The sequence below is a fragment of the Alosa sapidissima genome, chromosome 17 (genome assembly GCF_018492685.1).
Source record: "Alosa sapidissima isolate fAloSap1 chromosome 17, fAloSap1.pri, whole genome shotgun sequence".
Classification (NCBI taxonomy): domain Eukaryota; kingdom Metazoa; phylum Chordata; class Actinopteri; order Clupeiformes; family Clupeidae; genus Alosa; species Alosa sapidissima.
Window position 1 is genome coordinate 715,890 of NC_055973.1, and position 17,763 is coordinate 733,652.

Sequence of the window (17,763 nt, forward strand, 5' to 3'; positions counted from 1 at the left end):
TGTTGACATTTGCCGTGACGGGACATTTCTAGGGGGTGGGGTATTAAATGTTGGCACTGTTTCCCCACCAATTACATATATCGCTGCATCATCAACAACGTTGTTGGAACTACGGTGTTTGAACGTCCGAGGTAGCGAATTGCGACACAGGTACGATGCTTTCTGGAAACAGGTGTAACAATGTCGTTGTGTGATCGCAAGTTGCATCGTACCACGGTGGTTGAGCAACGTCGTTGCTAACTTTTCTAGAAACGACCCCCTGAGCAGTGGGTGGTCTGACTGCTGACAAGTGTTATGTTTCTAAACATACTGTTACTAAAACGGCTATGACCACTATCTCATGTCAAGGTTCCTAGAGGACAGAACAGCGACACTAGACTGGATTGAGGCAGAGTGAGAGTGGCTAATGAACAAGCATTTCTGTATTCAATGCTTGCAAGAGGTAGGGAAGACTATCCCCCTGTATGCAGGGGTCAGGATTTGGATGGTTAACTTCAGCCACCGACATTTTCTTTTTAAAAACATGGCGTTCCATGGGACCACTTCCAGCACCACTTTTTACATGTTGATTGGTGTATGTTTCCTTGACAGCTCATGCATGAGTTTAGAGCCGAGTATGAGCTTCCTTGCGCTCCATGTTGGTGATAAGAGACAATAAGACGTATAATGTCTATTTAATTTAAGGATTTAAGAAATAATGTCTATTTAATTTAAGGATTTTTGACCTACTGCCTCGTTCAGGCTATAGCCTATTATATCAGACCATGTGGCAAATAAAAGAAAAAAAGTAATATAATTAAATATTTCTGGGTTGGCATGGTAACTGACTATGACACTGAAATTACATTGTAGCAGATCTGTAGTGACTACCTCAATTCAATTATTAGCATTCTCACTGTGTGTTATGTGTAATGAAGATTATTTTTGTAGTTTGTGCCAGTAGGTAGCCCATGACAATGTAGCATTGGGATCATGTACAGCCCCAAAACAGAAAAAGTTGGGACGTTGTGTAAAATGTGAATAAAAACAGAATGTGATAATCTGCAAATCTCTTAAACTCATATTTAGTTGCAAAAAGGACACAGACAACATATGTTGAAAATTACAAATTTGACTGGAAAATATATGCTAATTTTGAATTTGATATCAGCAACATGTTTCAAAAAAAGTTGGCATAGGGGTAACAAAATACTGGAAAGGTGTAATGATAAAGAAAAACAAAAGGAAGAATGTGAAATGCAAATCTGAAAGAATGCAAATCTTCCCAAAGTCTGTCAGTGTAAGGAGGGCTTAAGGCAAGGCACCTAACACCTCACTGCTCCCCGAGCGCCGCTGTAGCAAGGCAGCTCACTGCTCTGGGTTAGTGTGTGCTTCACTTCACTGAGTGATCTGTGTGTTTACTAATTCACGGATGGGATAAATGCAGAGACCAAATTCCTTGTATACCCAGGTATACTTGGCCTAGAAACCTTTACATTATTGGCCTTAACCCTTAAAGGTGTAGGTTTTTGAACATTCTAAGTTCCGCAACAATTGAAGGTTCTAAAATTCTATGTTGAATTCAATGAACCCAGATATTCTTTAGAATGTTAATTTCCCAACATTCCCGTCACACCGGTGTGACGGTACTCCTTTAAGGGTTAAGCCCTCCTTACACTGACAGACTTTGGAAAGATTTGCAAAAGATTTGGAAAAGATTACAGTCTCAGACCCTCTCACATCTAAAGACAAGTAATAGTGTTTTAAGTCACAGACTATGATTTTGCAATGACTATTTACAAGACTGCAACTAGATTCCTTTAAATTATTACCCATCGTGCAATAGATATCAACAGGAACTGAAATGATAGCCTACTAAACTCAGTCATATTTTTGTGTTTCTGCAGCATTGTTTCATGCGTGACATCCCTAACCGATATAGAGTTGTTCGGTCACGTGGAAGAGCCGACTAATGATGTATAAGAATCGAAACAACAAATTATCATATTCATGGGTTTCATCACGTTCCTTGCTACAGCTGTCACCTACTTTGCCCCTTCCTGTTTGGTGTTGGAGAGAGGTCACTATTGTTTTTTATAGTTCACGTCACTATTTGCATGAGCCACGACTAGGAAAGACTTGCGATATCAAACATATTTGATATTGTCATAACGGCAAAACTAGAAAAGGACTGACTCCGACTGACTTAAAACCGCTAAGATTGGCACCTTACACTTAACGATCTAGTTGACAGGAGCGCGCCGCGATTCCAGTACAACTCCCATGATTTCTGTCCGACTTTAAAAATGTAGTCGCTGACTGTGAAAACAGACCAAAATCGTACAATGTAAGGCCGCCATTAGTTAAAAGTCTAGCAGCAGAGTTCTTAAATGCTTTTATTGGAGACCAGTAAAAAGTGCATTCCAGTAGTCTAACCTACAAGTGATAATGACATGGATTAATTTCTCTGCATCATGTTGTGTTAAAAATGGCTGTACTTTGGCAATGTCTCTCAGGTAGAAATATCATATCATGACAATAGGAAAACAATTCACATCATACAGTACAACACAATCTACTATCATTAAACCATCATGAGACTGTTCTCTCTTAATATGGTCTGTGAAGGCCCCCAGATCTTTGCGGTGGATGTCTGACAGTGGGGCCCATCATGACCGTCTAAAGTGCATCGTCACTAGTCAAAAGCTTATTCAAATTAAGTAGGATGTCCAGTCCACATTGGGAGTGCTTTTGTTATCAAACGTCGAGCACATGGCGCAACAAGGTGTTCCTAGGTTTCTTAATCAGTCATGGGTGTGTTTGGGGCGTAACATCATTTAAACCAATGAGAATGACATCTGTCATTTCCTTTAATGGTGCGAAACGCGTCGTCAAAGAATGCATCAGTATTTTGACAGTCAACAGCGCATTTGAAGGAGGCTACTTGTGAGACCGTATGGAATAGTCATTCCACTAAACCATGCTTTACTAAAACCTAGCAACCTAGCATAGCTTCATGCATTTGCACTTCTCTATTATTTGAACTCAAAGTGAAACTAATAGGGCTGTCACTTTACGTTCGAAAATTGATTGCACAATCGATTGGACCAACCAACACAAGTTTCGAAAACTAAAATAGGGAATCGATTTTAACCAAATATGTACACTTCATTTTAAACGAATTAAACAAATAAAACAAATAGATTTAACAAAACCTACAAACAAGCAGAAAAAGAAAATAAAGAATTCCGAAAGTGCAGTTGGCATTGCGGAAGCTAAAAAGAAAATTCCCACCAATTTTTCGCACCGGAAACAGCAGTTTCAATCGGCTGCTGTGCTGCTGGTGTTTTGCCAAAAAATGGAGGACAAACGCAATCAACCTGTGCGACTTGAGAGAGAGACGAGTGATAAGCCCTAATAACTTGAGGACTTCGGGTTTTGGGTAGATCAAACTATGGAGAAGGAAAAAGCGGTATGCAGTCCTGTGCAGTGTGCAAGGCTGTGCAGCCGTGAGTTCCTACGTAGGTGAAATTTGTGACATTTATAATCGTAAACACAGCCACGTTGAAGCCTGCAGTAATGTTTTTCACTGATGTTATGGCAGTCCACTCTGCTTATTGTTTTTCGAGAATGTTGCACTCCTGTTTGTCATTGTGCACGAAACTTCACGCCAATAAATCATCAGAAATATTGCTGACCTGTGCGTCTTTAAGCGCCCTCTTTACGTTCGTCCTAATGCCTGTTAGTTGTCCGTGGATTGAATTTGGCGTTGAAAATGGAAATGTCTTTAGACATAGAAAATCGATTTTACAATCGATTCAATGAACACTTGTTATTTGAACACGTCTCAAAAATCGAATGGGATTTTTTCACAAAAGTGACAGCCCTAGAAACTAACTTCACCATGGTGTCAGTCAACGACAAGACAGTTATACGCAGTAAGTTACTTTTACTATTAACTGACAATGGGTTACCATCTAAAACATAGGCTGGAAAAAGCAACACTTACCCTAATATTGTTCAAATGATTGAATAAAACAATATTTATCCTGCAGAGGAGTTGCTTATATCTCGTGACAGTGCGTCTTCAGCCATACGTGTCTCTCGCCTCTCCCCTAATCACTTTTAACCGTCATTACCAATTTGCAAATGATGGTGAATAACTGCACATCATGAAATGTACAGTATTCCATAATATCTTTATTCTAATTATGTTTCCCATTGTAATCGTGCAATTTGTAATGTTTTGCATGGACATGCACTGGTTTGCGTTCATGGATGATAGAAGGATGGTTCATTGTGCACCCACCAATTATGACTGTTGACAATGCGCTCTTAAAATAACATAAACTCGCCATAGACTTCTGACGAGGATTCTTTTGGTCAGTGGCGTAATGGTGTACAATAGCGATTTTTAGACAATGCGCTAGGCCACTCCCTAGATTGTTAATTGCCACACCCCTGGGCGCATTGTTTAAAAAATAACCGTGCAAAATAAGAAAATAAATTTTGCGCCGGGTGGAAAACGAGTTTTACGCCATGCGCCAGGGTGCAAAATAGGGCCCAAAGTGTAGCGCAGCTCTTCCAGGTACAACGAGGATACCATATCATTCAAACATATCTTACAGCAAAGAGGGGATACTGATTTCCATTCCCTTAAAATAACCCTTTTGGCTATGACCATACCAAACATACGGGCCTGTTGTAATTCTATAAAGAAAGTCACTGAAAAAGGGGAGCAACCCAGTATTGCAAAGAGTCCGTCAGGTCTTAATGGTGTTAATATGACACTGTACAGTTGAAAAAAATGAAGAAAAACCTACAAGCTTGGGACATGCCCAAAAAAGGATGACCCAGCGATGATGACAGAGAGGGCACCAAAATGTAGCCAATAAATAGCTATACTGTAAACTGATTTTTAATCTTCTTAGAGAATGTTTACAATGGCAATATATACACCAACAGCATGCTAAATAACAATTATACTTTTCGGGTTCTCTCTAAATCTCCATTAAGATCTAACTTGCTTACATGCTGAACAGGGAGCCAGTGAAGGGAGGCTAAGATGGGAGAAATGTGTTCTCGCTTATGGGTATCAGTTAAGAGGCAAGCTGCAGCATTTTGAACCAATTGCAAGCGGCATAGAGAGTTACAGTAGTCCAGTCTGGTTGTGATGAAAGCATGAATTACTTTTTCAAAGTCATTAAAGGTAAGGAAAGGCTTGATTCTAATACAATGTGCATATGGAAGTTGCTCATATTGGTGAGGTACACACACTTAGGAAATGTGGTGTGTGTAGCTGAAACTACATGCCAACCACGAGACTCAGGCCCGGTTTAGACGACAACGAAAACGATGCAACCGGTGATGTTTTTCTGCGTTTGACCCTGTCCTTTAGACACAAATGGAGTTTTTAAAAACTCCGGGCTAATCGTTTTTTTGGGAAAACTCTGTTTGTTTGTTTGTGTCTAAAGAGGTACAAACTGAGTTTTTTGGCAGTTCAAAAGAGAAAGAGGAAGTGATTCGTTGTTGTTGTTGATATTTTTCGGGATTCTGATTGGCTAACATGGGCTTGAGCTTCTCGTTACACTGCCACGTACAGGTTTGGCATGCTGTTGAAGGCATATACCCGGGTTAGTGTAAAGCAGTGGTCCCCAAACTTTTTCTTCCGAGGGCCAGCTTACTATGCCTGGCTCTAAGAGAGGGCCAGAGACTCGGAGTATATCAGTAACCATAAATAGCTTAGTGCTGTGAACATCAGCAGTCTATCTTTGTTGAATATTCCATTACTTTTAATCTATAGGCTATTGCAATTTAATACCATTGTTAGCTGTGTTTATATTGCCATCATGCCATATCAGTGTAAAATGTAACTCAAATTATATAATACTAATAAAAAGGCTTTTGCAGTCCCAAAAGTATATTTTATTAAAAATGTGTGAACTCTGAACTCTGAAAATGTAAAGTTCTCAAACTATGAGAATTTTATGAAGCGCTGAAGTGGTCTGAAATTACCACCATTCTAACTTTCACTCACCTGAACTTGTGACCTCTTTGTAGGCCTATGAACATTTGAACGAGTGAATACAAAATAGAAATAATTATCCCAGAAAGTCCCAGAAATATGCCTTGAATAGAAGTTAGTTAGTTATTAACAATTAACTGATAAACTTGTACAATACTTTGAGCACTGATGCAGTCAGCATAGGCCTCTTCCATTGTTTGCAGGTAGGCCTACATTTCATTCCGTTTTTGATGGCAAACACGAAACAGCGCCAAAATAACCACCAGTGGACAAAAAGAGTATTACATGTGTACTGTTAAGACTCGCCATAGAGAATGAATAGGGGAAATTGCGGAGGTTATAGTTTGACGATGTCGTACTCCCGTGCGGGCCGGTTGCTATACCACGGACATGTTTTGGGGGGCCACCCAAAATGAGGTATCGGGCCGTAGTTTGGGGACCACTGTTGTAAAGAAAAACTTTTCTGAAAACTGACAGGTGTGCACAATGTTATTTTTGAAAACGAAGAGGGTGAAATCCAGGGCTTTCTGTGACATCTGTTGAATGTGCCAAATTTCATGAGATTTCGCCCATGGGAGTCAAATCCACTACAATAATCCATCAGAAATACGGATTTGCACCTTCAGTGCAGGCTACAGCACTGAACAAAATATTTGAATAAGCCTGGTACATTACAAAATGTGAAAAAGTAATGGACCTGAATACCTTCTGTATGCACTTACAGATGAATTTAACGAAAATGTATAATTACAAAAAATAACTGACTACATAACCACTGTTTAAAGTTGCTTGTGTTTGTACCTCTATAAAGTGATGGAGCTCTTCTCTTGTATCCTTTGTGTGAATGAGATAGCAACGCACTGTGTTGCTCCACAGGCCTTTAGAGATATGAGGAGACACCTGCAGCAGGCTCACAACAGCTGCATCCCAGTCATCTAGGAGAAGCACACACACCATCAAACACACCTTGTTCATTTTGCAACACTACAATGGCATTAATTCATTAATATGTGACTTGTTATTTTTGCAAAAATTAATGCATGACTAATAGATTTCTTTATTCTTTACCTTATGCCCCAATGACAAAATATGTCTCTCATGTCTGACCCATTGTTATTAATTGAGCAGTTAAATATTTTGTTCCTTTTTTCTAGAGGTGACTTTTTATTTATTTTATGTAAATCATAATACTATCGCATGCATTAGTTTTGCGCAATGTTGCTAAGCAACATGTATTTATATATTTACACAATTGTAAAGTAGATGTGAGGGGTAAGCTGATACATTCTTTTCTACAGAAAAAACAGCATTAATTATTTGTTTCCAAAAATAATTCCTAATAGAGCCCAACCAATTTATCAGTTTTGCCATTTATAATGGTGGATAAATATTTTTAAATGAAATAAAGGAAAACAGAATACTGATCCTTCATATAGATCTCCCAGTATTGTCGTTACGTGGGTTGTCCACCAGATAGTGCAGCTCCTTGCTGAAAGACATGCATGCTGCTTGACTTGTTTTGTAAGGTAGGAAGTGGAACCAACAACAAATTGTAGCTTGCCTTTCATTATAGCTTTCTGAAGCGGTTTGTGTGATCATGGTCGGATGATTTTCACATGAATTGTAATCGGACATGCTTGGTTTTTACTACAGTAGGCTAACGTTAATCTTAGGGCCCTACCTAGGGACTGTCTAAAGCGCATGGTCACTAGTCAAAAGCTTTAGATTTAGTAGGATGTCCAGTCCACATTGGGAGTGTTTTCGTTATCAACCGTCAGGCGTATGGCGCAACAAGGCGTTCCTAGGTTTCTTAAGGCGAGACACTACAGGGTAAAATTTTTAAATAATAGATATCACCATGAAACTTCCTCAGTTGATTACTTACCTTACTCAAGTATGAAAAATGTATTGCAAGTTTTTGAAAATTGTATGTTTAATTATGCATTATCTAATTAAATATGCGTGATTTTGCATAACATGATATATAAATATATATATATATATTATATTTTCGGTAGATAGATCTGAACATATGATATGATTTTATTTTTTATTTTTTTTCATTTTGTTAACACACAAAGGAAAACAAAATTACAGAGGGATTTCAGGATATCTGCTCTAATTACGTAGGAAATCAAAATATACTGTCCATAGCCTTAAAAAAAAAAATCAATTTTCGCCATGTGTTTTGATTAAAATGTCACATAAATCAGGCCAGGAATGATTTATTAACAAATCCCTCTGTAAATATCTTCAGAATACTGCTAAGTGTATAATTGGAAAGTTTGGTGTACATAGGTGCTACATAGGCTGAGAAGTATCTACCGGAGAATGACGGCATTTAAAGATTTAAATAAGGAATTTTAATACATTTTTATTGGAAACAATTACTCAAAAACAGAAAAAATGCTCAGTGGCCGGTTGCACAAAGCACCTTAAGTTTTTTCCCTTAAGTATGACCCTTAAGACTTAATTTCTCCTTAGGTAAGGGATTTACTTAAGGGTGTTGCACAGAATACCTTAAAATGTTTCCTTAGTTAAGGAGAAACGTCAAGGGATTTACTGCACTGAAAGGGATTTTCCGGCACGAAAATTCTATAGTTTCCACGGAGATTGTTCAACAGCTGTAGCTCTACAGCTAACTGCCTTTGCCGCAATGACGTTAGTTAACCCACCAAATTCAAAGTTCAAAGCTTCAGTTCTGGCCCATACTTGGGTGTCTGAAATGTGACTACACTTAGTCCCCTTTTCTTGTTGGTATCTTTTGTGGTGAAGGCAAGCCAAAGAGTCTTTCTCAGTACCTTGAACAATTTGTCGGAGATCTTAAGAATGTTCTGAGCATTATCTATCTTGACAAGCAGTTTGAAGTTCTGGTTTCCTCTTTTATTTGTGATGCTCCAGCCAGAGCCTTCGTTAAACAGATTAAGTCACATAATGGATATGCAGGACGTGACAAGTGTTTTCAAGAGGGAGTATGGCGAAACAAAATGACATATCCAGAAACCAAAGTGAGGCTAAGGACAGACGACAGTTTCAAGGATAGGGTTGATGAAGAGCACCACATTGGAACCAGTCCTTTATCTGAGGTGGTTAATATGGTGTCAATGTTTCCAATAGACTACATGCATCTCAGCTGTCTCGGGGTAACTCGAAAACTTTTGAATATGTGGTTAAAGGGGAAGAAGAGAACGAGGCTTCCGTCACACACTGTAGGGACAATTTCTGAGAAACTCCTCAAGCTGCACTCCCACATGCCCTGTGAATTTAATAGAAAACCAAATGCACTAGCTGAACTGGATCGGTGGAAAGCCACTGAGTTCCATTCATGTATGCTTTATTGGGGCCCAATTGTTTTGAAGGACTGTGTTCCAAGTGACATATATGACAACTTGATGTTGTTTTCCGTTGCCATGTATTTGCTGCTTTCCCCAGGTATTTCTGAGGAAATGCTATATTTTGCAGAGAGGTTAATGGTGTCTTTTGTTCAGCACTATGGGCAGTTATACGGAACAGATGAAATTGTTTACAATGTACACCAGCACATTCATTTGGCTGCACAAGCACTGAATACAAGCACTTTGGCTCTCTTGATAGCATTTCAGGATTCCCCTTTGAAAACTATCTGGGACAAATTAAGCGACTTATGTAAATAGTTCCATTTAGTTTAGTTAATTTAGTTCCTTTTCAGTTGTTAGAGGACATGGAGTAGGGTATTTATTATTTTTTCTTTAAAGATGGATCAGGTGCTGTACTCAGTAGTACAATTCCCTAATGGTGGGACGGCCATAGTTCTGCAGAGCTGGCTGAGAGATAACACACTGCTATGGCCACCCAAAACAATTCCACTTGCAAAGGCTTTGCAACAAAGGATGGAGCCAGATAGTACATGGATCACCTACAGCGATGTTCGCCAACTAATTACATGTTGTGAGTATGATCTGTGCAACCCATATGCAAATTAATGGGAAAACTTGACACACTACAATTTACTCTTGAAAGTTGCCCATTTTTCATTTCTGTCATACATAATATACATACATTTAGGTATGGTATAAGATGTATAGGTTTTGCTACAGCCAAAATGTATCTATATGATGTTTGCTAGATATATGACAGATGTATAAGTATGTATAAGTATATATACTCTTTTGATCCAGTGAGGGAAATTTGGTCTCTGCATTTATCCCAATCCGTGAATTAGTGACACACACTCAGCACACAGTGAACACACAGTGAGGTGAAGCACACACTAACCCCGGCACAGTGAGCTGCCTGCAACAACAGCGGCACTTGGGGAGCAGTGAGGGGTTAAGTCCCTTGTAACAGAAATGAAAAATGGGCTTGCTGACCGGAAACTTCTCAAGTACTAGTGACTGGAGTTTTAAGGAAAACTATGGGAAAATGGTGTTGCTTTCCTCTGCATTCTCCAGAAACATATGAAGAAGCCAGACGAGGAGAACACAAGTACAACACCACCATGTGTGCAACCACTGAAATTGAGTCAGAGGAGGAAAAAGAAGAACGGGAGAAAAGGAAAACAAAATAAGTGATGTTCACTGGAAGTTACTTCTGTCCCCTCACAATTGAACTAGTTATCTATTATTATTTATTATAATTAATAGTAAGGTCACAGCAGCATTATTTTATCTTGACTTTGGCTTGATATAAAATGGACTGATGTGTTTTTTTTTTTTTATTCAGGCCAAAGCCAGAACTGGCTACGTTACGCCCCTTGGCGTGCAGGAGGCTTAAAGAAAAATTAGATGTAAGTGAATTTGATATTCCTAATATTCCTAAATAGCTGTTGCATAAGTTGCTCTGCAAAATGTTTCATCGTGAGTTCTCTCGCACAGTGTCCTCTTCATATGTGCTATGGCCCTGCACACATACAAGCCCACTCACACACACACATAGAATCACCCCCTTGTTCATGTTTTGTTTGTTGCATTAAAAAAAAGAAAAAAATCTAATAAATGTTTTTATCCATATAACTAAATGAATCCAAAATGTGTCTGTTATTATACGGTTAGTCATATTGTTGGTGGCATAGTCTTACTGCTAAATAGAGTGTGTGTGTGTGTGTATATATATATATATATATATATATATATATATATATATATATATATATATATAAATATATATATATATATATATTATACACACACACACACACACACACACACACACACACACATGTAGATTCTCATTTAGATGATGGTTGAATCACCATTGATTCAATGTCAGTATGGTTGAAAATCCGATGTTGATTCAACAGAAAGTACATGTAGAGGGGACACTTTCAACATCGGATCAATGTTAGGCTTCAACGTAGTTTCAACATTTCTGCCAAACCATATTTCAACTGAATTTTGCTATGTGGGTATAGTGATAATGACCTGTCCAATCAACAAAGAAAAGCATACCTTGAAGGTAAAATATGGGTCTAGGGACCTGAGTAATATTTCAATGTGACTTTTTTTTTTTAGAGATATTGACAGTTTATGAGCTAAATATGACTATGATACTAGATTTAAATGGACTTAAAATAAGAAGAACATATCAAAATTGGATTCCTTGTATCAAACAAAGTAGAGAAAATACATTATACAACAATTTAAGACTAAAGGAAGCTGAGATATAACTTTTTCTCTTTTCAGCGGGGCCATTTTGGATTTTATGGATAACTGCCACTAGGGGGGCCACCCCAACTTGTATCCATGGATTTTTGAAAACCTTAGGCCTATACCTAACACCCTGCAAAAAACCAAAAACTTATCCAGAAGTGCCCAATCTTCATGATTTTTCACATATTCCTTCCCAGCTAGATGGTTTTTCAGCTAATGCAATTGATTGATTTCCCTTTTCACATCTTGCAAAGCGCAATTGCTGCTTTCCCGCGGTAAGCTAAACTCGGAAGTGTCAGAGTACACCACGTGATGTGTCTGAGCGAATCACGTTAGCAGAAACCAGCAGTAGCCCATGAGATTTTGTCATTAGCTTTAAATCCTCCTTTGGACATTCACAATTGGTTGTTGCGTAGCGTTGTGCAGGAGACTCAGAGCTTTACAACGATACCGGACATGACAGACTTCAGTAAACAGGCGAAACCCGGCGTGTCGCGTTGGAATGCTAACTTTTCAGTAATTTCGGGGAAAACTTACTGCCGCAAGTAAACAAAATATAATAAAATAAACATCTTAATGTATATTTTCAACGTTTTCTTTATAGCAGCTTGAAAGAGCACATATTGAAGGAGTAAATTAGCCCAAAATCTCCAAATTGACCACTGCATGAAAAATCAATGTTTTTGCCTGCCGTGTCTCGCCTTAATCAGTCATGGGTATGGTTTGGGCGCAACATCATATGCTGTGGAATATAAAATAAATAAATAAATAAATAAATAAATATATGTATAGTTATGTATATATATATATATATATATATATATATATATATATATATGTGTTGTCAAACGATTAAAATTTTTAATCACGATTAATCGCTGAATTCCTAGTTAATCACGATTAATCACATATTTGTATCATATGATTAAAATTCTATTATTTTGCATTTCTGAACTTTCCAGGAGTCCATATTAACAATAAAGCAATTATTGTTTATCTTGATTGGGATTCAAATGAAAGCAAAGCAAGTTACTTTATTAACTGAACTTTAAGACATTTGATTATCTATTTGTCTATTTGATTATTTCAAATCAAATTTCAAAAGATGTGCAGCAGACCTGAGGCAACACAATATATTCTTCAGAAATATAGCTGATATAAACTGAAATAAATGCTACTGCAGAAGTGCATGCACAAAATTGCCTTTTTTGTTTCGGGATGTTTTAATTGACGATTCTACCTGGCCGACTGAGATTCTCCGAGATGCATCAGGGAACCATGGAGACGCATCTCGGCGCAGAAGGAAAAAACACCGAGGAAAACGAGCCGGGGCCCGTAACAGATTGAGGAATAGAGCTCATAGGCCTCCACTGCCTAGCATTCTCCTAGCCAATGTCCAGTCTCTTGTGAACAAGATGGATGAACTAAGAGCGAGGATACAGTTTCAAAGAGACATCAGGGACTGTAACATTCTATGCTTTACTGAGACATGGCTAACTGAACTTGTACCGGACAGTGCCATCACTCCGGTGGAGTTTTTCTCTGCTGCTCGCTCTGACAGGACTGAGGAATCTGGAAAATCGAAAGGTGGCGGTGTTTGCATCATGACGAACAGCAAGTGGTGTGATCCTAGAAATGTCACCGTTCTCTCAAAGTCCTGCTCGCCTCATCTAGAACATCTAGCGATCGTCTGTCGACCCTTCTACCTGCCCCGTGAGTTTACTTCGGTAATATTCAACGCTGTCTACATTCCTCCACAAGCCAACACAGATGCTGCGGTTTCAGAATTGCAAGAAGTGTTAAATAGACAACACACGCACCCTGAAGCTGCGCTTATTGTGGCCGGTGATTTCAATCAAGTACATCTGAACCGGTCCATGCCTGAATTTATTCAACACATTCACTTCCGTACACGTGGTGACAACACACTGGATCACTGCTACACGCAGTTCAAGAACAGTTACAAAGCGAAGTCTCTACCAGCTTTAGGAAAATCAGATCATGCCGCTGTTTTCCTACTGCCTATGTACAAACAGAGAAGTCGGACGGACCCCCCAGTGACGAAGGAGGTCAAGCGCTGGACTGACCAATCGGAAGCCAGGCTACAGGACGCCCTTAGCAACGTTGACTGGGAGATGTTCAAGACGAACTCTGCTGACATCAATGAGTTTACGGAAGTATCATTGAGTTACATCAATATGCTAACTGATTCCATCATCCCAACTGTAAAGATCCGAAGCTTCCCTAACCAGAAGCCATGGGTGGATAGAGAAGTGAGAACGGCATTAAAGACACGCACCATGACTTATAATGCTGGGCTTATTTCCGGGGATATGACGGATTACAAAGCAGCATCTTATAGTTTACGTAGTGCAATTAAAGATGCTAAGCGGCGCTATAGAGACAGAGTTGAAGCTGATTTCTTGGAGGGTGATCCAGCACGAGTGTGGAAAGGACTCCGAACCATCACTGGCTTTGAAAGAAAGTCCCCTCCTATGATGAATGTGAGTAAAGCCCTCCCTGATGAACTTAATGCTTTTTATGCTCGCTTTGACATGAAAAACACAGACTATATTGGACTAGCTGCAGCATGTGAAGCAAATGAGGATGCACCTTTCTGTGTCTCTGAGGTCGATGTGAGCAATGCCTTTAGGAGGGTAAATTGTAGAAAAGCTACTGGACCGGATGGAATTTCAAACAGGGTTTTGAAATCCTGCGCTGCTCAGTTAGCTCCTGTGTTCACTTATATCTTTAACACATCATTGGCTCAAGAGACAGTTCCTACTTGCCTCAAGCAGTCTGTTATTGTTCCAGTACCGAAAAACAAAAGTCCATCATGTCTGAATGACTACCGCCCAGTAGCCCTGACGTCTACAGTGATGAAGTGTTTAGAGAAGCTTGTGAAAAACATTATCTGCTCATCCCTCCCTGCCTCCTTCGACCCCCTCCAATTTGCTTACAGAGCCAACAGGTCTACAGAGGATGCCATCTCAAACCTCATGCACACCACCTTAACTCACCTGGAGGAGGGGAATGGGAATTATGTGAGGATGCTGTTCATTGACTTTAGTTCAGCATTCAACACGATAGTACCTCTCACCTTGGTCACAAAGATGAAGGCCTTAGGACTGAACACCACCCTGTGTCACTGGATATTTGACTTCCTCACCAACCGTTCACAAGTGGTTAGAGTGGGGGGTCTGACATCTGACTCATTAACCATCAGCACTGGTGCTCCCCAAGGCTGTGTTTTGAGTCCACTGCTGTACAACATCTACACACATGACTGCAAAGCCAACAGTAGTCATACCTCCATCATCAAGTTTGCAGATGACACAGTGATCTTGGGCCTGATTAGTAACAATGAACAGCTGTACTTGGATCAGGTTGATGAGGTGGCACAGTGGTGTCAATCTAACAGCTTGACACTGAATATCAATAAAACCAAGGAAATGGTAGTGGATTACAGAAGGCAGCAGCAGAACTACAGTTACACCCCACTAATGATCAGCGGGCAACCTGTAGAGAGAGTCACAAGTTTTAAATACCTTGGTGTCCACATTACTGAAGACTTAACATGGACTGTTAACACTCAATATGTTCTGAAGAAGTCCAGACAACGACTCTACTTCCTTCGTCAGCTAAGGAAATTCAAAGTTTCTACATCCATCATGAAGGCCTTTTACACTTCAGCGGTTGAGAGTGTTCTAACTGGTAGCATCATCACCTGGTATGGGAACTCCACAGTTAGAGATTGTAGTACTCTGCAGAGAGTAGTGTGCTCAGCTGAACGTACTATAAGAACTCAACTCCCTGCTCTACAAGATATCTATTCCAGAAGAGTACTCCTAAGAGCCCAAAAGATTCTGAAGGACTCTTCTCATCCTAACAATGGATTATTCCTACCGCTGAAATCAAGAAGACGCCTATGTAGTCACAAAGCCAGAACTGAGAGACTCAGGAGAAGTTTTTATCCCCAGGCCATCCGAACTCTGAACTCACACTATACTGACTTTGCACACATTCACTCCTCAGCACTCTCAAACATTTCCCAACTCTGAACTCACACTATACTGACTTTGCACTCATTCACTCCTCAGCACTCATGACCCCCCCCCCCCCCCACACACACACACACACCCACACACACCTACAAGACTTTTAGCACTTTTACACTTTTACATCCCTCTCCCTATGCTACAGACCTTTTATTTATTTTCTTATTTCATCACACGTCAAAACACACACACACACACACACACACACATATCTGACTTTCTCCAACTTTTGCACACTTTTTATTTATTATTTTTGATTTCTCCTCCATCTACCCATGTCCTTGATTGCCTAGCCTTTCTTCCCCCCCACCCCCCACCCCACCCCACCCCCATCCCCAACACACACACTTACATCATCACTGTCATCACTTCACATACATACAGCACACTGCTTGCTACAGTAAGCCTCCTCTACATACTTGCTGCACACTGCCCCCCCCCCCCCCCCCACATACATAGCACATTGTCTTCAGGATCTTCTCCAACACACATCCTCTACATACTTACAGCACACTGCCCCCCCCCCAATACACAGCACATTGTCTCATGAGGAAGCTTCTCCAACACACATATTGCACACTGCCCTCTCCCCACATACACAGCACACTATCCCATCTCCCCTGTCATCCCCCCAACACACACACCAAGACCCCTGGCAGTTGGGTTAGCCCCTTGAGCCGTGGATCTGCCCAAGGTTTCTTCTTTGGTAAGGGAGTTTTTCCTTGCCCCTGTTGCTCTTGGGTGCTCCTTGTTGGTGCCCCCCACCCAATCCCAATCCTCCCCCACCTTTTTTATGCAGCCCTTGCCACTTAATCTACTAAACCCCTCTTCTACTGCACTTTTTACCCCCCCCATTAATGCACAAATAGGCTGACACCAGACATAATTTCACTGCATTTCTTACTTCCAGTAACTATATGCATGTGACAATAAACTTCCTTGTATCCTTGTACAAAATGTAGGCCTACACCAGTGGTCCCCAAACTACGGCCCGCCATCTCATTTTAGGTGGCCCCCTAAAACATGTCCGTGGTATATAGGATCCGGCCCCGCACGAGAGTACGACATCGTCATACTATAACCTCCGTAATTTCCCCCATTCATTCTCTATGGCGGGTCTTAACAGTACACATGTAATACTCTTTTTGTCCACTGGTGGTTGTTTTGGCGCTGTTTTGCGTTTGCCATTGAAAACGGTATGAAATGTATAGTAGGCCTACTGTACCTGCAAACAATGTAAGAGGCCTCTGCTGACTGCATCAGTGCTCAAAGTATTCTAAAAGTTTATCAATTAATTGTTAATAACTAACTAACTTCTGTTCAAGTAATAATTCTGGAACTTTCTGGTATAATTATTTATATTTTTTATTCACTCGTTCAAATATTCATACAGAGTTCACAAAGTTCTCATCAGGTGAGTGAAAGTTAGAATGGTGGTCATTTCAGATGTTTCTGCCACCACTTCATAAAACTCATAGTTTGAGAACTTAAAATTTGTAGGATATTGCTTGTTCACAACTTGAGCTGTGTATGCAAAGTTCAGAGTTCAAAATATACTTTTGGGACTCCCTGCTTATAGTTTATAGCTTAAGCAGCAGCAACCTCTTAGTTCATTTTCTCAGCCGGCATATAGCATGGAATGTGCAGTGGAAAATACAGATGGCAGCAGCAGGGGACAATTATATGATGACTGTATTGCATGATATTCTCAGGGTCCCTGCAATATAAATGGTACTGACAGTAGTTTTGAGAACATGCCGGGACCCAGTAAGCCCATGACATTCTCTATTCCTGTATTGACAAGAAATAGAACACAAATGCATCGAGCTTATAGGGTAAACCAGTCCAATCTCCTACCCGTACCACATCAACCTCAGATTTCCCCCATGGATCATATTTCCCCAACACTTAAACTAACAAAACTAGCACTCCTAAATATCAGATCTCTTTCAAACAAATCATTCTTAATTCATGATCTAATTTGCACACACAACCTTGATTTTTTACTTTTAACTGAGACATGGTTAGATCAAGCAAACAGTGCTGCTACTCTCATCGAATCAGCTCCCCCAAA

At 39.9% G+C, this 17,763-nt stretch overlaps 1 protein-coding gene across 6 annotated transcripts in view; it reads right to left on the bottom strand.

Annotated features, from left to right (window-relative positions):
* The window catches only part of nphp3 (nephronophthisis 3), a 193,776-nt gene that overhangs the window by 134,141 nt on the left and 41,872 nt on the right, over positions 1-17,763 (bottom strand). For all 6 annotated transcript variants that reach the window (XM_042068006.1, XM_042068003.1, XM_042068005.1 and 3 more), the window contains one exon: positions 6,806-6,939. In XM_042068006.1, the coding sequence (XP_041923940.1) occupies positions 6,806-6,939 (134 nt within the window). The remainder of the gene's footprint in view (positions 1-6,805; positions 6,940-17,763) is intronic.